A 21,351-nucleotide genomic window follows, 5' to 3' on the forward strand; every position below is an offset into this window, starting at 1 on the left:
AATCCATGATCCAGTTTTGTTCATTAGAGATGTTTCTGAAACAAACTTTTTACAAGCTGCCAAAGAAATCAATGAAGCTGTCAAATTTCAATCTCCCTATCATGCACATTCTTTACAAGAGGGATGTCCATGCAATTTGCTGAAGGTGGCTGCATATAAATGCATCTTTATGGCGGGCCAAGCTAAAAATAGTGGGAAAAACCTTGTGCTAAGAGAGTGACCACACCATATGTCATGCCAAGAGAAAATACTTTCCCCATTTCCCAATATAAATGAAAAAGAATCTTCCCAGCCTTTCCAAATGTATTTCCAAACTCCCACACGGGTTCTCAAGCTTCTAAAGAAGTCCAACGGTCCAACCATTGTAGTCAAGACAATATTTTGAAGCTATGATCTTTCTCCAAAGTTGATCTTGCTTGCTTATCAATTCCCAAAGCCCTTTCCCAAGGAAAGCTTCTGACGACTTGAATTCCAAGCCTCATTCTTGGATAGATTGCTTGACAACCCCTGTTAGACAAGATGGTATCTAAAGCCACTCCCATGTTTTAAGGGGAAAAGGGACATGAAGTAGACCGGTTCATCAATTAAAAAGCACCTGCTTAAGATTGGCTCCACCACTATGGCCAAAGTTAAAGGTTTGAACCAGCTAATCTAATTTTTAAAAAATAGCATAAAAGCAATATGACTAGCCTAGCCCCTCAGGATGTGGCAAATGCATACCTTTCACAAAAGGCTGTGCTAAATGCCTCTGCAAACCACCTTCAAGTTTCTTTGCAGCATTAAAATGACCTTTTCCCATTGGTTGCACCTAGTTAAGAAATACTAGAATCAAAAGACTGCACCAAAAGGGAAAACAGGAAAAAACATTACCACAGAAAATTAAGAGGTACAAACTTGCGCATCAGGATTCATTCCCAGAGCAATCAGGGCACCCAAAGATTCAGCAAAGGCATCCCGAACAGAAGAAACAGGATCCTCAAGAGCCTAGTAAATTAAGAATTTATTAGAATAAATGAATAATTTACCATAAGCATTACGCATGAAAGAATAAAGAAGCAACCTACCTTGACACAGCAAGACGATGAATTGTCTAGCTCTCCAACTCCTAAACCTGGACCTCCGATATTAGAAAATGCCTTCAGACACCTTGCAGCAGCTATTCTAACAACAAATGATTTATCCCCAACACCAAACCGCATGATAAGACGGAATGCCTCACTATATGCTGCAAAAGCAGCTCTGCCACCGGAACCTTCTAAAGCATTCTGAAGCATATGCAGAGCTTCTTGCCTTACAAATTCCTAGAGTCATTAGTCGTCAAATGCCAAAAAGGTTAAAAAGCAAACAAAATGAAAAGCAAGGAAAATGAGGGGAAAAAAAAGACATCACATTATTGATGATCAGTTTTAAAAAATAACTTTCAGCAATATGAAGCACAGAATACAAAAATCCAAATCCTTAATTTCCACCCTCAGCCAACATGAACACAGCTCATTAGAATTTTCCAAAGGAAAGAGCAAGCATGAGGCGTTTTAACCAATCACTGCACTACAAAAGCAACTGCAGTCTTTCATTGATGCCAGGGGGAAGAAATCATACTTGGTCCATAGATAAAGAGTCGATCAAGGCAGATATCAATTATGATACTATGGTCCAGATGACATATTTAAACATAGGTCATTCATTAAACTTTTTCAACTCTTTCAGATAATTATTATTGCCCTTGAATTTGAACCAATAAATTCCACGAATTTTTTGCAAAAATGATTATACTGCACATAAAATATACGTTATCATTTAGTTCTTCCGTACGACTGACAACGGAAAAGATCATCATGTGTGCGGTACGAACATAGACAAATAAAAGAAGATTTCAAGTTCTATGAAACTACCTCATGGAACTTCATAAGTTTTGTTGCAATCATAGTTGTTTCCAGTAAACCAGAAGTAATCCTTCTCCCAAAAAGGTGATATAATTCTCCCAAGCATTGTGCAGCACCTGTAAAATTATTTCCATAATTGAAGAATGGAAAATATTTTAGACAAAACACACTCAAAAGCAATGGAAGGATCCTGAATACAATTTGTCCTAGTCCAAACACCATTAAAAAATTCTATTAGTTACACTTATACCATCAATAGCTAGTATCATAACCCAACGGTAAAAATAGAGTAAATATGGGAAATAAACCTCCACGGATTCCCCAAAGAACATCTCAAGCTAGCAATGGCATCCCACCCAATCTCATCAAACCCAAACTTACTACAAATAACTCTATGCCATAGGGAATTATTTTCCAAGGGAAAGTGCCACAACCATTTAGCTAAAAGAGCGGTGTGTCTTTAGACACCAAATTACCAAGACCCAACCCCCACCCCCCTCTTTTTAGACTCACTAACCTTTGCCTAGTTTACTAAATGGTCCCACAACCTGCTGGCCTATCAAGGTTTCATCCCGTTTTGATAATGACAGACTAAGGCATCTAATTGTGCTATTAAGTGCATTCATAGGAATTAAGGTTTTAAGCACAATAACAGATGCAAATTGGAAGCCATGGAGCCTACAAGATGATTTTAATTGGCTATAATAATGGAGCTTATAAAAATCAAGCTTGAAGACTAGGAGAATTTTTTTTAATGCATATTGCAAATAGAACCTAAGTGAGTACACTACCCTTGATAATGTGATGAAGCTCATATGTGACCTTAGTTGGACTCTAGGCACTCTAAATTTCATGAAAAATCATTTTATACAAGTGCAAAAATTATTTCAAAGTATTAAAATCAATTCTGGAATGAAAAACTAAGCGTTTTGCTGCTCCAAGCAGTTCGGGTGCTTGAAGCAAGGGACTCAGTCAGCCGAGTTGCTACTGGTCGTGCATTGGTCCTACTCCAAGCAGTTCGGGCAACTGAACTCCAGATCGGTCGACCGAACCTATGGGAATTATTAACCCAATGGCTATAAACGGCTAGTTTTTCAAAATATTAAATTGTTAAACTCATCCAACAGCCATAAAACAGCTAGAACTCAATTTTGCTTATAAACTTGGCTTCAAAACTTGTTCTATGTATGGGTATTATTATTGGTATCATTTAGCAAGGAAGCTAAGCATTTGATCTTTAGTGAAAATCATTTTCAAGCACTTTCCATTTTCAGTCCATCATTCAAGTGCTCATTTTCACTTTTGCTCTCTAAATCTTAGAGAACTTTTAGTTACTCCTTTGAGCTTCATTCTTATTCATTTGGGAGTGCATTAGCGTGCCATTTTTCACTACTTATCAGCTCAATTTTAGGAGCATTTATTGTAAACCAATTTATCTTGATTCCACATTCACATTGACGGTTCGGGAGTGAATCGTGCCAATCGAAAGGGGTATTTCGCTTAAGGGATTGTAAAGGCATCTTTGCCTAGTGAAGGAGGGATTGTAAAAGCATCTTTTCCTAGTGAAGGAGTGACGCATCTCCACCTATCGTCCTCAAGTGGTTTTCTTAAGGTAAGGACGTACGCAAGTATTGCCGAACCTTGTAAAAATTCGATTTTGTTTTCTCTTCCCTTAACTCTTTAATTTCAGCACATTTGCATTCATACATATTTATTGTGATTATCGATAGTCTTTGCATACTTAGAACACTTGTCTAAATTTTGGCAAAAATTATTTCAGTGTTAGCTTAAATTTTTAATCACCCAATTCACCCCCACCCCCTCTTGGGACAACACCTTAACTTACACAACCCCCCATACCAGGCCACAAAAAATCCCTCATAATTCTTTTAAGCTTGCTCGTGACTCCCATTGGAAATATAAAAACAGATAAAAAATACAAAGGGGTGCTAGAGAGAGCCAGACCAAGATAAGCATAATTCTACTACCAAAAGAGGAACAGGTTCGTTTCCAATTGTCTCATCTCTTCATAATTCTCTCCACTATTGGATTCCAAAAATCTGCCCCTCTAGGATTCCCACCCAGTGGAACCCCTAATGAGTTAGGGGCCATTCCAATAAACCACACCCCACGTTTGTTGCCCAAACTCTAATCCTCTCATCAAGTACATTTTGGGCTACTAAACCACTTTTCCCCATATTAATCTTAAGCTCAGAAACACTCTCAAAAACATTAAGAATACCCAAAATTCTTCTAAACAAAAGATTATGGTTGTCAAGAAAGAAAATGGTATCATCAGGAAATTGAAGATGAAAGACTACCACCCCCTCACTCCCCACACCTAATCCTTTAACCAAACCTCTATCAAACGCCCTATCCACCATCCTACTTAAGACATCAGCTACAAGTACGAACAAAAATGGGGGTAACGAGTCTTCTTGTCTAATGCCTCTCAAAGCAATAAACCAAGATTTAGGCTCACCCTTAACAATAATTGAAAACCACACATTAGACTGGCAGTCCCTAATCCACCTATGCCATCGCTCCCCAAAACCCTTTTTCACAAAGACCTTATCCAGGAAACTCCAACCCACTTTGTCATAAGCTTCCTTGAAATCTACTTTAAAAACAAACCCCCTCCCCCCCTCTTCTTACTCCTACAGATGTACTCCACCACCTCATTAGCCATCAGGATACCACACACTATTTGCCCCCCCCCCCCCCCCCAAAAAAGCATTTTGGGCTCTAGGCTCTAGAAATAGAATCATTGAGCACCACACTCAACCTATTAGCTAAGACTCTAGTGATAATCTAATACACAGTAGAGACAAGACTAACAAATCTAAAGTCCTCCACCTTAGAAAAAGAAAAGGACAAGAAATTCTTATTGCAGAAAAAACGAGAGAGAGAGAGAGAGAGAATCAAAAAGGAAATAAAAATAAAACAAAAACTAACAACCCTAATTGAGAAAACCACACCTTAAGTCCTTCCATTCGCAATTCATAGAGTTCTATAATCTAGCTAGTTCCCGCTAATTTTTAGTCCCTTTTCTTTTAGCCCTTTCCAATCAAACTTCATTTCCGCCAGTCCCATGTCCCCTAAATTTTTTAAGCACCAACATCCCACCCACTAATCTCCTCGAGTGGAGTAGGTAATAACCCATCCCTGCATTGACTAGTCACAACCAATTCCATACTCAATCCCCCCCGGAAGATAGAAACATCCTCCAAACTAGACATGTTAAATGGATGGGTACGGGTCAAGGTGGGTTGTGTCAAAATGGATAGGGTCAAGATGGGTCAAGTCAAAATGGGTTGGGTCATTAATGACCCATTTACCCATTTATGATGTACATGCACATATGTTAATTGGTTTGGAATAGCCGAACCAAACCAATCATGTAAATTTATAATTGGGTAATTACATACATATTTGAATTGCATTGTCCAAAATTACAAAATCATGTACATAGATTTTCGAATAATCTTATTAATTAATTACATAATTATGTAGTTTAATTTCAAATGATAGGTGCAGCCAATACTTTGATTACATATCTCTATAATTACAGACATATCTAAAATGAATCAATTATGTAAGTATACACATGCATGCATATTAATTGGTTTGAATAATCAAACCAACCAATTGCAAGTCCATAATTACAAAATTATATACATAGGTGTTCAAATAATAGTGCTAATTACATAATTATGTAGTTTAATTTCAAATAACAGGTGTAGTCAACCCTATAATTACATGTCAACATAATTACTAACATATCTAAGCCAAACCAATTATGCAATTACATACATGCATGCATATTAATTTGCTTGAATAACTAAACCAATCCAATTATGTACATATATAATTGTGTAATTATGTATGCATTTAAACCAAACTTTACATAATTATAAAATCATGTACATAGATTTTAGAATAATAGTATTAATTACGTAATTATGTAGCTTAATTTGAAATAATTGGTGTAGCCAATACTATAATTACGTACCTACATAATTACGAATATGTTGAAACCGAACTAATTATGTAATTATGTACATGCATGCATATTAATTGATTTGGACAATTGAATCAAATTGATTACATTCATAAAAAATTAAGAAATTACATAAATACTCGAACCAAACTATCCATAATTACTTTATGCATATAGATATCCAAATTATAATATTAATCACGTAATCATAGAATAGTTTTGAGTATGTTGCATTACGCAGACTACAAATTTACTATTACAGTTAACTAGGTTCAAAATTTAAATGCGTTGATAGGTTAAGTGGGTACAACCATTTTCACCTATCTAATGTTTGAGTCTAAATAGGTTGCCCATTTATGACTCATATAATTACATGGGTGTACCCTAATGCATTTATTTGTGCTAGATATAGGTGGGTTAATGGGTATGGGCCACGTCTTCTCCAAACTTTAAAGTGAATAAGGGAGCACATAAGAAATATGTCGAAAAGTGTCAAAAAATTCAAAAGTATAATCCAACTTTTCGCGAATCTCATCCAACAATAGACCACCATCACATGCAAAATCACTATCATACTGACTGCCCATCCGAAATATACCCCCAATTCTTTTTTTCTCTCTAAAAAATGATTTCCACCTCTATCTAAGTCAAACTTAGAACATTCTGGAATTCCTCAACATAAAACTTTCCAGCATCATCTATTTTAGAAATTTTCCTCCCCACATATTTGAGTTCACAATTCACACAATTGTTAATAAGCAAACCTTTCATACCTTTCATACCTTTCCCATCCTTCATCACTAATCAATGCTTGTACACCTTCATATCCATTGCCTTTTTACATTCTTTTTCATCCTTGCTTTCCTTAGAAAAACCCACCAACTCTTGCACAACCCATTGCCAAAGCTTTCCTTGTTCTGACCTCCATCTAATTGCCACTCCTGTTCCAACTAAGATTTCTCAACCACTTCATTACAAAAATTATTGGACAACTCCACAACAAGAGCATTAATATCAGAATGTATGCTTGATCTATCAGCGTTGAAACCCTCGACAATTTGCTTGATGTCCGGTCCTAACATTTCAACATTCTGATTTTGAAAAGAAACTTCCCAAAAAAGATCTATCACAATTGAATAAGAAATAGCCAAATCATAAATATTTTCTGCTTTTTTTGCATAGTAAACAAGTGCTCCATATCACATTTCACCAGCTGATATTCACTATTTCCAATGGGAATATCACTTGATCCCTACAAAGGAGAAACAATAGAGCTTCCCATTCAAATTAGGCACCAAACTTGCTACATAAACATGGAGAATTTTCTGCCTTTGAACAAGAAAAATCGTCTTGGCTGCTAATAGGCCCACCAATAAACTTTCAGATCATGATTTAAAGAATGGACCTAGCTGCTAACATGATAAGTTAGCTGATCCACATACCTAACCGAACCAAATTCAGCTCTAAGTCTCTTACACGACTTGATGCAAGACCAACGTCCAAAAACTTAAATCTAATTTTCAATCTAAATAAAAAAAAAATGATACATAGGAGCCCTTTAATAGGCTTACAATGCTAGGAAGATGTTGGATTACCACTTTACCTAAAAAGCTTATGTAGGTTGTGGGTCAACAATGTAAATCAAGATTTAACACCATTGCACACATGCAGATAGCATGTGGAGATAAAAACGAACGATAAATAACACCCATTACTAGGAATATAATAGTTTTTAAACACCAAAAAATAAACGTGGGCAACAAGAAGGAAGTCTAGAACCGAACTCTAATACCATGTATCAAAGCTAATGGTTCATAACTTTGGCGGAACAAAATCATAAAAATCGAGGTGTAAAAGCAAATTCTCCTAATGTGCTAACACTTGTAGGACCAAGTGTGTTAATAAGACCCAAATTGGGTCAACCCACTTGAGGGAATTACAAAGACACTCAAGTGAGAGGGAAAAAATTAACTAGAGGATGAGTGGGCCCATGACCTATCAGCTTAAGCTTTGGGTCAAGTTGGTGCTCACCCTGTACATCAAGCCCACATGAACATTCCTAGATTCTAATAAGTGGTTTCAAAGCTACGTTACGAGTAGTGTTTTTTTTTAAATATTTGAAAACTGAACCAACCCAAAAATCCAACCTAAACTAATCGGTTAACCAATTTACACAGTTCGATTTCAATTCATCCTTTTTTATGGTTTTTGGTTTTCAATATGATTTGATTTTTAATGTTCATAAACCGATGGTTACCTAAACCAAACCAATATAAGCATTTATTTATAATACATATCATTTATATTATATAACAATATATAATATATACTAAAGTAAAAAAATAGTATGAAAATTTCTTTTGGGGTGATTGATTTATATAAAAAAAAAAAAAAAGTGTGATTGCACACAATAAAACAAAACCCAAAAGAATGATCTAATTTTTAAAATATACATAATGATGTGAGAATTTTGGTTCACAAAAACACCAAATTGAAATTTTAGGTATGATAGAACTTCGGTTCGAATATCTAAACCATGAACATCCCTGGTTACGAGAAGGTTGTGGGTTCTAGTCTTGTTGCCGATGTTTGTTGTGTAAAGTTTAAAAACCATTTTATTCCCTGCGATGAGTGTTATTCATCATTTGTTTGTCTCTCCACATTCTATTGGGCTGCACGTGCAAAGGAGTGTTAAAACTTGATATACATTGTTAGCTAACAACCTAATAGCTTAAGCTTTTAGATACAGTGTTCGTCTAACATCTTCAAAGCATTGCAAGCCTATAAAAAGGCCCCTATGTATTAGTTTAGTTTAGACTGAAAATCAAGTTGTTGGATGTGGGTCCTGCATCAAGTGTTGTCAGAGACTCGGAGCTGGCTTTGGTTCAATTAGGTCTATGCATCAGCCCATTACCCCCATTAGATTATCACTTTACCTAAAAGCTTAAGCTATCAAAGTCTCCTACATCAAGTGCTCATTTATTCCTGTTTCTAAGGGCACTGGAAGCAGGCTTTCTAGAGAGTATGGGGGCGTGCCCTTCTTCTTTCAAAGGTTTTTTCCTTCAAAGTAAGGAGGAAAATTTCTTTGGAGTTGTGCTACTTTTGTTGTTATGTGAGGTATTTGGTTCGACCTTGTCACTCTAGATTTTAAGGGTGATGGAAAAAGATTTACTGCAGAGTAGGGCTCTATTTTTGGTGTAATGATATCCTGCTTTCAGTTCATTATGGAAAGCATATTCAAATACATAGCATAGGCAGCACAAGAATTTTTGTGACACCATGTGTACTCAAAACAATATTCAGGAAATAAAATTATATTTATCATTCATTTATCTAACTAAAAAGTTTGATGACATTAACAAACCAGCAACTCTTTGAGGCTCGCTTCGCTTTCCATCAGATAGAAAACCTTGAAGGCTACTTGCTCTTGAGTATATTGAAATGCCATCTCCCTTGGAGATTATCTTTGCCATGGCTCTCGCTGCCAAATGACGCACAGGCCGGCGTGCACCAAGAATAAGCAGAGAATAAAGTGCTTCTTCACATTTCCTTTGCCACAACAATATAGATTCCTAAAATCAAGCAAATCCAAAATCGCATGTGATTCCTTTCCAGAAAGATAAAATCCTCAAATTAATAATTTCAAATTAAATGTCAAGGCAACCAATGCAATAGTGATACTAAACTGCCAAATAATCATTACTTTCATTGAATTAAACACGTTCAAACCCTTGTACATTCGTGGAATTAAACAATTATAGATCATATGTAGAAGCAACCTTTTTCAAAGCAAAATCCAAGAGTTGAAAATATATATTGTAGCCATAATAAAATGATTCAAGTCCATCAAAACCAGAAAGACAAGCATCCTAAGTTTAATAAATTCCTGAAATTAGAGAATGCTTTGATCAAGATGTTTGAATGAAGTCCCGCAGGAAACAAACTAAAGAAAGAATCAACTGCCATACAATCATCGAAAATCTATTAATCCTAACCAACCACGTTTAAAGCTCAGGACAGTACACTTCTACTTTCAGAAACAGCGATCACAAAGATAATCAAATATTAACTGCAACAAAGTTTTAAATAAGGATCTAAATAATGCTGAGAGTGAGAAGAGGAAGTGACCTTGGGTTCTTCATCAATGGCAGACAGGAGATCCGAGAGGAGATCGAAGCAGAGAATAGCGTCCGGCGGCTGTTGAGCAGCTGAGGCCACAATGGACTCCAACTGAGCCACCAACACTCCGAACCTCGAGAGCGGCACATTCTCTCTCACGTAATTCTTCGCCATGGAGGCGCATTTGTGTGTGTGTGTGTGTGTGTATGTGTGTTAGCGCCCGCGTGAGAGAGAGAGAGAGAGAGAGAGAGAGAGAGAGAGGGAGAGCAAACTAAGCCACTGCCAAGATCGTGAAAGTGAATGTCATAGCATCCCCAGGACTCCGGAAATGAGTGTCGGAGGCGATTGCCATAAATGCCTCATGCGCATCGACCTAGCCGATCTACCTTAAAATAAATAATTATTGTAAAAAAAGTATTTAAAATAAGTATCCAAGCAAAAAATATTACTCAAACATTTAAATAAGTTTTTATTATAACACTACAACAACAACAACAACAATAAAACCAAACACTAATCCCACTAAATAAGGTCGGTTATATGAATCATTTTTTCATAAATTTATACAATCATGAACCATTTCTTTTAATAAATTCAAGGATATTAAATTCATACTCACTATCTCCTCTCAAGTTATTTTAGGTCTATCCCTATCCCTTCTACTTTCCCCCACAGTAATTAAGTCATTTTTCCTCACAGGTGCACTATAAAGCCTACGTTGCAAGTGTCCATACCATTTGAGTCGTCTCTCCCTTATCTTATCTTCTATAGGAGCTACACCCAACTTACCACGAAAATGTCAATTCCTTAATTTATCTTTCAATGTTATACCACTCATCTATCTAAGCATTCTCATCTCGGTAACTTTTACATTTTGGATATTATGTTTCTTCATTGCCCAACATTCCGATCCATATAACATAGCTGGTCTTATAACTATCTTATAAAACTTCTTTTTCAATTTTAATGGTATTATATGATCCCATAGCACACTTGAAGCACTTCTCCATTTTAACCAACTTGCTTTAACTCTATGCATTACATCATTTTCAATTTCTCTTTCAGCTTGCATAATAGATCAAAGGTATTGAAATCTACAAGTGCTATTTATTTCTTCATCATCAAGTTTAACTTTATCTCCAATATTCCTCCTATTATTACTAAAATTACATTTCATATATTCTGTTTTATTTTTACTTATCCTAAAGCCTATAGATTCCAAAGTTTCTCTCCATAATTCTAACTCAACCTCTACTCTGTCCCTAGTTTTGTCAATTAATACAATATCATCTGCAAACAACATATACCATGAAACCTCCTTTTGAATACTCTTAGTCAATTGGTCCATCACTAAAGCAAAAAAATAAAGACTCAAAGCAAATCATTGATGTACACCTATGGTAATTGGAAATTCTCTAGTTTCTTCATTTATAGTCCTTACACTAGTCATTACTCCATCGTACATATCCTTAATGACATCGGTATATATACCTACAACATACACCTTTTTTTCCTAAAACCCACCATAGAACTTCCCTAAGTATCCTATCATATGCTTTCTTAAGGTCAATAAATATCATATGCAAGTCATTCTTCTTTTCCCTAAACTTTTCCATTAATCTTCTTAAAAGATAAATAACTTTTGTGGTAAATCTCTCAGGCATAAAACCAAATTGAAGTTTTTATTATAACACTACGTTTGGAAATATAGATTTTGAGTTTTAAACTTAGATTTGAATTGATTTAGACAATATTTAATATAATTTTATGTTACATTTTATTCAAATTCATACAAATCCAAAATTAAAATCTCTCCAAAACATAAGATAAACTTTTTTTTTTAACAAAATTCTATATAAGAACAAAAACAAATAAATTTTTTAGAAGTAACATGAAACTATTTTTTAACCATTTAGAGCTACAAATAATCAAACCTGGGAAGTTTCAGGAGCTCAACTTGGTAATAACTCCTTCAAACTTGTTTAGTATATAAATGTGTGATTTCCAAGCGTAATATACAACTCATTTAATGAATAAGTCAAACCTAAGTATGGATGGGCTCAGGTCATTTCAACTTGTGAACAACTCAATTATAGATTTAAACTCTTTTAATAGGCTTGGGTTAAACTCATTTATAGGCTTGATTAATACAATAGAATTGGGGTTGACGGACTATAGTGGGCTAAAAAGTAGAGGTTGTTTTGATTGTGCGCTTATTTAGCTCAAACTTCATAACCTAAATCTAGTGATAGGGTCAATGTCTAAGTCCAATAGGCTAACTTGATAAAAGCAAAAAAAAAACAAAACAAAAAAAAACAAAAAAAAAAAAAAAAAACATTAAGGCAGTATTAGTAAGAACCTCTTTTCACCTTTTTGCCTAACAAAATCTCAAAGTCTTTCATCTCTCAAACTAAGAGGTTACCAAAAATATCAAATTGTTTATGAACATCTCGATAACTTAGCTTAGTAATTGCTCGTGAACTTGTTCTATAAAGGCCTAAAGAATTTTACCGAACTAAGTATTAAAAGAGAGGGGAGAAAATAAGTTTTCTAAGGGAGTTCAGCAAGCCTCATCGACGAGGCCAGATTGTTCGTCGACTAGGAGATTGCTAAGGAACGTCGACGGGGACATGTGTCCCGTCGACGAGGGATTACCGAGAGAGGTGTTTCCGGGCCTAAAATTCGTCAACGAGGAATAAGTGCTCATTGACAAACCTCCTTCTCGCACTCGTCGACGAGATGACATGGCTCGTCAACGAGTCTACACTTTATAAATATGTCAAACCCGGATTTGAAGCGAGAAATGGCATGCAAAATTTCCTCTCTCTCTCTCTCTCTCTCTCTCTCTCTAACTCCACCCTTCTCACCTTCTTTCTAACTTTCTGGCCCGATTCTTCGTCGGATCGACGATTCAAAGCCGCCACGCTACTCCTGTGAAGTTTCTCTTCATTTCTGTAGGAGTGGATCATTGGTTAGGCTAACTTGGGAACCATCCCAAAATTTGGGTAAGTTAGTTAATTTCAGTTTTATTGGGTATTTGGTATTTCTGTACTGAGGAGAATATGTTAGGAAGGATAATACTGAATTTTTGTTGGAGAAATGTTAATTTCAGGATATTGTGCTGGGAACACTGCAGGTGTAGGATTGAGTGTTTTGTGGGCTTCTTAGTAAGCTAGGTAAGGGGATAAACTAAGTCATAATTTTTCATGAAATTAATTATTATTTTATAGCATTAAATTTCAAGAAAATACGTATAATATATAATTATGTTTGGGAAATACAGTTATGAACACGGATACGATTTAAACATGATTTATCAGAAATTATGATTTTGGAACAGATTTTACATTCAGGAGATTACCTATTTCTGTGTGGCATGAGTTTAAATTTCTATGTAAATATGTATATCAGAATAATATGTTTTCCCAGATCAAGTTTGTTATGATAGTTTTCAAAGCAATTATAAGCAATACAAGAACCATGATTTTATGATTGTAATATTAAACAGTACAGAAATTATGTTCAGTATATTATGATATGCCGGCGCAGAAGCCGTAATTCATGTTATTTTATGTCGGCGCAAATGTTGTGACTCATGTTATATTATGCCGGCGCAGATGTCGAGATTCATGTTGGCGTAGGTGTCATAATCATGTATGATAAGACAAAATTTATGAAATATTAACATGACAGATGTTATTATGAAATACGAAACAGCTATGTTTAGTATATGAAATTTATTATATGATATCAGAACTCAGATGGTATGGTTTAGTTCAGTTTTAGGAGCATGGTATCGTAGCTATATATTCAAAATTATGATAGTGCTACCACACGACCAGTAGTGTGGGAGATGGCAGTTGATGTGGCTTCAGTGTAGAGTGGAATAGTCCCCTTAATAGTCCGGGACCAGGTAGGGGTAGACCCATTGTACTTACAAACTTATGTTTGATCTAACATGGTCGGCCAGCCATTGCTAGGTCCCGCCTTCAAGTTGCATAACCTAGTCATATGTGGGTAAGACATGACATCAGCTAGCTATCCATCTTGTGTTTTATTTCAGTATTGTACAATTATATAAGATAATTTTCATGTATAGTAATCTAGTATGCTTTATATGATATGATAATCATGTTTTACTCAGTTCTGTTACAGATAGTCTTTACAAAATATGCTTATTATACTATTTATATGTATAACACGGTAATGCTCGTGTCACCATACACTAATATTTGTTTATTTCCCTTACTGAGAGGTGTCTCACTCCAGTTATATAAACATTTCAGAAAATCTAGGTAGAGGAGCGGATAAAGCTCCGCGACAGTAGAGATCGATGGGGCTACCCTGTCTGAAGGGTGAATTGTAGAGTTAGGGTCAGGTTTATTTTTGGGTAGAGACCCTAGGGTACTTTTGGCCTTTTGATGGATGATTGTATATATAACAAGTTTAGTGTAACTCTGGTATTGTGATTGGTTGGATGATATGTATATGATTACGTTTCTTGTTACTTAGGTATCAGAGTTGTATTTTGGGTATATCCCTGGTACCCATGAGTCCAGTTTGATTGTGCTATTCAGTTGAATGTGATATCAGGCTTATTATACTATATGTTAATAAAAAAATAAAATATATATGGTAAATTAGGCAGGTAGTTATAGTTTGGTATCAAAGCCTAGGTTGGTAGGTTCTGTAAACTTTAGAGTGCTACGGAAGCAATACCAAAGTATAGGAAAGGATTTGAGGTCTTGTTTTGTGGCCTTGGTCTTTCCTAGGGTGATGATTTTAGGAAAGTCATAGTAAACTATTGTCGGCTCATGTGTCTAGGTTACAGGATTGGATTTTGAATTTAGATAAGGGAGGATAGTTTGTAGTAAATATGAGATTTTAGTTGAATGAAATAAATTAGATTTGTACGGGAGGTAGGGTCCTTAAATTGTGTTCTTTGACTTTTCAGGATGGACCCAGGAAGTAGTAGTACGAATGCTGGGGGTGATGGAGTGGGACCTTCCAGTATGGGAGGTGGAGATACTGAGGTAGTATTGTGCAACATCACCCAACAGGTGATGGTTGAGATGGCTAGGAGCTCAAGGGAGTGTAGCTGTACGATCGAGCAGTTTACGCGGATGAAGCCTCCATATTTTGCTGGAGGAGCTGACCCGATTGTGGCTGAAAACTGGGTTTAAGACATTGAGGAGACGTTGGCAGTGCTTCCATGTACGGACGAACAGAAGGTAGTATTTGCGACGTTTAAATTAACAAGATAGGCAAAACGTTGGTGGAGATCAATGCGATTGATTGAGGAGCAGAGGTTGGATCCAGTGCCAGTGATGTGGAGTCGATTCAAGGAGCTGTTCTTCAAGCGATATTTCCCTGCTATCATTCTAAGTGCAAATGTAGCAGAGTTCATGCGCTTAGCTCAGGGGCAAATGACAATATCACAGTACGCAACTCAATTTATTGAGTTGTCTCGGTTTGCCCCACATTTGGCACCAAACGAAGAGAAAAAGGTGAAAAAGTTTGAAGAAGGTTAGAGACAGAATGTATTTGAGCAGGTTATCGATTTTCAGGCTTAGACATTCACTGAGGTTGTGGATAGAGTTTCGGTTATTGAGAGTAGCATGCAAAGAGGCATCGCAGCTCAGAGTCAGAGAAAGAGGCCCACACCTCAAGGTTTTCAAGCAGGTTCTAGCTGGGGCTTATTGAGAGCAGATCGTTATAGGGGAGGTCAGAGGCAAATGACGAGACCTTGTGAGGTTCAGGGTGCTCAGACCAACCATGTATGTCAGATATGTGGAAAGAGACATCAGGGGGAGTGCCGAGCCAGGAGAGGTGTATGTTATCATTGTGGAGGATCAGGACATCTGGCACGGCATTTTCCTACACCTATTAGTACTACTCCTGCTCCAAGGCAGTTCAGGGGAGGTTACCAAGCGCCTCATTGAGGGCAATAGAGGAATGTGTCCCCAGCAAGGGTTTATGCTCTGACGCTAAGAGATGCTGAGACGGTCACAGATATCGTGACAGGTACCCTTACTGTTTTGTCATGTCATGTTATTGTGTTATTTGATTCAAGTGCTACTCATTCCTTTGTGTCTACGAATTTCATTAAATTATCTAGAGGTGAGACCCAGGTATTAGATGTAGTAATGCCAGTAGCTTCACCAGCTGGTTCAGTGATAAAGTGTCATAGGATGCTCAGAGGCTATCCCGTAGAGATTTAGGGGAGAGTGCTACCTGCCGATCTAATTGTACTTGACATGCGTGGGTTTGATGTAATACTGGATATGGATTAGCTGGTAACTAACTATGCTAATATTGACTGTCATTTGAAAGAAGTAATTTTTAAACCACTAAGCAAGTAAGAATTTAGGTTTGTAGGATGGCAGGTGTGTTCTTCACCTTAGTTAGTGTCAGCTATGCAAGCGAGAAGGCTACTCCTAGATAGTTGTCAGGGGATTATGGCTTTTATAACAGAGATGTTAGGAAATAAATTGAAGTTTGTTAAGACGCCAGTGGTAAATAAGTTTTCAAATGTTTTTCCAGACAAATTACCTGGTTTGCCTCCTGATTGCGCGGTAGATTTTCATATTGATCTACTTTTCGGGATGGCACCGATCTCTAAAGTTCCTAACAGAATGGCTCCTTTACCTGGATTTCTTGAAATGTTTGAAATGCTGGGGTGAGACACCTCTCAGTAAGGGAAATAAACTAACATCAGTGTGTGGCATCATGAGTACTTTCGTGTTATATATATAAACAGTATAATAAGCATATTTGGTAAAATCTGTCTGTAGCAAAACTGAGTAAAACATGATTTGTCATATCATAATAAGAAATACTAGATATCTATACATGAAAATCATCTTATATAACTGTACAATATTAGAATAGCACCCCGGATGGATAGCTAGCTGATGTCATGTCTTACCCTAACCCGTCACGTGAGCCTGGGGTGCTACTAAAGTGACGCTTGCATACTTGATAGCATAATCATTTAACAATAATGCAGCGGAAGTAATGATACATTCTCTATACATACATTACCGGAGTTCTAAACTTGTTCATACATAAAGGTTTTCATGCATCCATATTACAATCCGACCAAAACTGGACAACTAGTTCGGTCCATATGACCATAATAGAAGCCCTGAGCCTGACAACATAACTTACATATGCCAAAGTTCTTACAGACACTCTAAAAAAGGAACTAATCTAACTTTCACCCCCTGATCCTGCTAAGCATGACACCTGTAGTTTCCTGCAAAAAATGATTTGTATATTGGGGTGAGACACTTCTCAGTAAGGGTGATCAAGTTAATATCAGTGTGTGGGTAGCATAATTTTAGTGCTTACAGAAAACATTCATTCTTCATATAATCAAAAATAGCTGTCTTAACATCATACATATATATACAGTTGGAAATACTCATTTTGTTTTCCCAACTTAAACACTTCATTCATTTCATAACATCATCATTTACATAAATGTACAAATAGGCATGAAAGACACCTCCTGGGACTAAGATCATGTATAAACCTCCGTGGTCAGGGTTAAGCTGCCCGAAGACTGGACTGAGCTTGGGCTGATCAACCCAGACAAAGTTAACATTCATCCGCGTCATAACTCCGACTATGCAGGCTTCTGCAATGTACTTGCGTGCCCCGATTGCCCTACCGTGTCTTGAAAGTCTGGCCTTCCAAGTATTATACACCCTCTACCGAGGTTAATCGACATAGACCACCACACCACTCTCGCAGTACAGTGTGGCCCACATGGTCATATATATAAATCCTAACAATAGTACCGTGCTCCTAACAAAATGGTCCATCAGGGTTCCTAAAGCATATCGTGTAATTTAAGTAATAAAACCATATTTCATAATCATTTCATATAAAACTTGACATGTAACTGCCGGCCCTCGGCTGTTATATCATACTTGGCTCACAGTCGTTAAACATATACCTAGCCCTCACGACCGTAAACATCATCCTATATTTTCCAAAGCAGTTTCAGTATATTTCGCAAACAATTCACTATTTCACAAATATTCATCATTTTGGTTATAACATAGTACATATATACTATTCACCTGCCACACAATCTCCTATACTTTAAACATAACCCATAGGCAACCATGAAAACATAGTATTTGTAACGACCCAAAAAAAAAAATTAATTAAAAAAAATATTATTATTAATTAATTAATTATTATTAAGAAAATTAATTAAATTAAGAAATTTGAGGATTTTGGATATATATAAATATATATATATAATATAAAATTATATACATAAGTATATATATATATATATAAGTATATATAAAAGTTTAAAATATGGATAAAGGAAAGAAAAAAATAGGAAACTTAATGGTTAAGTTTTGAACAGGAAAGGAAAGAATAAAAATAAAAAAAAAAGCTTCACGCGGCAGAAGGAAGAAAGAAGAGAAAGAAAGAAGAAGAAGAAAAAAAACAAACTCTCTCAGCTCACGCTCTCCACTCCTCTTCTTTCTACGATTTCGCGGCAGATTCTCGTCCAATTGAAAATCCGAAAATACCACTAGACTCCATTCTCCGCTACCGACATATCTACCAAAGTGGATTTGTCGTAGGAGTAACGTGGACATATCTCCTGGGGTAAGCCAAATTCTCATTCTTGTCTCATTTTTTCTTAAATTTTAGGCTAAATTGACGATCGAACACCACCACGAAAGTCTAGGGATGATTCTCTACAAATCTAGCAAAACGGATTTCTCGTTGGGTCGTTGTAGGAATAGTCCCAAAACTAGGATAAATGGGTTATTTAGAAATTAATTGTCATTTAATTATTGTAAATTAGGAAATGTTAAAATAATATTTTATTGGGGTTGATTTGATTGAATCAGGGTTCGGGTGAGCGCTGCGGGTATAATTTTGGGAGCCTTGTAGGCGTGATTCAGGAAATTAGGTAAGGGGGAATAAAATTATATCAGTATTTTTTTTAGGGTAAATAAGTTATTTACGAGCGTATGAAATTTATTATTTATCTATATGATTTTTAGAACCGTCTAAGTACTGGAAAATGATGATTTTGTTTAAGATTTATATTTGAGATAATTGCATATGATATTAAATTCATGTGACATAGGAACAATTTTTCCTAATAAATTGAATATGAAATACTATGGTATTTGGGTTTGCATGTGGGGATGTTTGGAATGATTATGACATGATGAATGAATTGTTATGTTGGACTCATGTGTGGAAATGTATTGATCTGTTGGGATATTGTGTGGGAAATAAATTGATATGTTGGATTCCTGTGTGGAAATGCATTGATGTGTCTGTGTGAACTAACTAGTGTGGTTATTCGTATGCATCTCAATATAACATTGGCATGAGGAGGTTGTTATATTGCCTAGATATAAATCATGATATGACGTTGGCAGGTCGAGGAGCTTGTCATATTGTCATTTATATGGGGTAGGACATTGGTAGGTCGAGGAGCTTGTTCTACTGATGTATGACGGGTAGGTCATGGGGATTGGATACTGGTGAATAGTGGTGTCTGTGTGGGTCACGTTATATCCTGTGTGGATAATGGCGTCTGTGTGGGCTATGTTATGTATCCTGTGTGGGTAGTGGTACCTGTGTAGGCCACGTGTAGATAAGAAGTATGTAGGTACTTGTGTGGGCTATGTACTAACATGTACGCAGTTGCTCAGTGTGGGCCACGTACTGAGGACTTTGGAAGAAGAAGTATGAGATGCATGATTCTTGTGTGAATGTGTCGTGCGAATGTGAATTTAATTATAACATAAAAATAATGGTATAGCATATTGTGAATGCATGTGTGTGCATGTGGCGAGGTAAACATACCACTGGGGGCTTGTTGAGAAAGGCGAGAGCTCTGCTAGGTAGTTTCTTGGTATCAATGCAAAGGGATGCTACTTGTATGGGTGGGTAGACATCTCGATCCTTGGAAACCTTCGCCTTTAAAATAATAAAGATGTGTGTACTGGCGGTGAGGTAATAGTTCACCTGAGGGCTTACTGAGTAAGGTGAGTGCTCTGGTAGGTAGTTTTTAGTACAAGAGCAGAGGGAAACTACTTGTATGGGCAGGTAATCTTCCCTATCCTTGGGGACTTTCGCCTGCAAAAAAATTATGTACTTGTGCATATTGGATGTGTGTATGATATTAGATGTCAGTGATGTTATTAATGATACGTTCTCTTAGTTGTTATTGATGTTATATGAGAAGCAGTTTATTTTGAAATATAAATATTAAAACTCAGTTGTCACACACTATTATAATTTATTCCACCCTTACTGAGAAGTGTCTCACTCTAGTGGATTAATAATTTTTCAAGTTCTTTTGGAGATCGAGTTTGAAGGCCTAGGCTGATATAGTATTTGTTGATTTCTTTTTGGGGTATTGTGAGATACAGATATATGTATAGATATATTTGTACGAGATAATATTTTGAATGCTGGTTGTGGATATGGATATTTGGATGTTGTAGTATTCTTTTTTGGGTTGTTATATAGAACTTTGGTATTTATTTGAGGTTATTTATTTATGTTCCGCTGCGTGCATGTTAATTATGGTATCAGATACAGGTGATTGGAACACGTGGCACCCGGGTCCCACTTGGTGGGTTGGGGGCATCACATTATGGTATCAGAGCATTAGGATATAGATTCTGCAGACTTTAGGATTGATTAATACTAGAATATAGGTGCGAATAAGGATAAGTATAGGAATGGGTAGATTAAGATGTTGATAGGAGATTTTGAGTTTTGTTTCGTAGCTTAGAGGTAGAAATTCCTTGATGGACTTCTGTGAGTTTCTGAATCCAGCCAGTTTCAGAAAATCACGGTAAATCCGTTGACGGTGATGTTTCTGAGCAGAGAGAATGAAACTTAGAATTAAAACTTGAAGGTTAAGTTGATTTGAGGATAAGCTGACTATTTGATGTTTTAATTGAGGATTTAAATATTAAACTGATTTGTTGTTCTATAATTGATTAGCGAATTTCAAGGATGAAATTATTTTAAGGAGGGGAGAATGTAACATATTAAGAAAATTAATTAAATTAAGAAATTTAAGGATTTTGGATATATATAAATATATATAAAATTATATATGTAAGTATATAAGAGCTTGTTAGTTGGAACGAAACAATCACTCCATTTGGATTTCTAAGTACTACTTTCTTTTAAAAACAAACAATTAGGTGAATGATCAATAGATAACCATCAATGGTTAGCCTCATCTTTAAACAGAGAAGTGCAATAGTGATTCATGCTCATCACGAACCATACTTGCTAGGACATCTTAAACCAGGATGTGTACTCATTTACCTGTTA

General features: G+C 36.2%; 1 protein-coding gene across 2 annotated transcripts in view; it reads right to left on the reverse strand.

The window, feature by feature from the left end:
* The window catches only part of LOC131145049 (protein SWEETIE), a 146,930-nt gene extending 136,561 nt beyond the window's left edge, over positions 1-10,369 (reverse strand). For both annotated transcript variants that reach the window (XM_058094101.1, XM_058094092.1), the window contains exons 1-6: positions 10,012-10,369; positions 9,248-9,455; positions 1,893-1,999; positions 1,065-1,301; positions 895-984; positions 721-808 (exon numbers count right to left, since the gene is read on the reverse strand). In XM_058094101.1, the coding sequence (XP_057950084.1) occupies positions 721-808; positions 895-984; positions 1,065-1,301; positions 1,893-1,999; positions 9,248-9,455; positions 10,012-10,176 (895 nt within the window). In that variant the 5' untranslated portion in view covers positions 10,177-10,369. The remainder of the gene's footprint in view (positions 1-720; positions 809-894; positions 985-1,064; positions 1,302-1,892; positions 2,000-9,247; positions 9,456-10,011) is intronic.
* Positions 10,370-21,351: the final 10,982 nt, after the last annotated feature.

This window comes from Malania oleifera, chromosome 1 (assembly GCF_029873635.1).
Source record: "Malania oleifera isolate guangnan ecotype guangnan chromosome 1, ASM2987363v1, whole genome shotgun sequence".
NCBI classification, from domain to species: Eukaryota; Viridiplantae; Streptophyta; class Magnoliopsida; order Santalales; family Ximeniaceae; genus Malania; species Malania oleifera.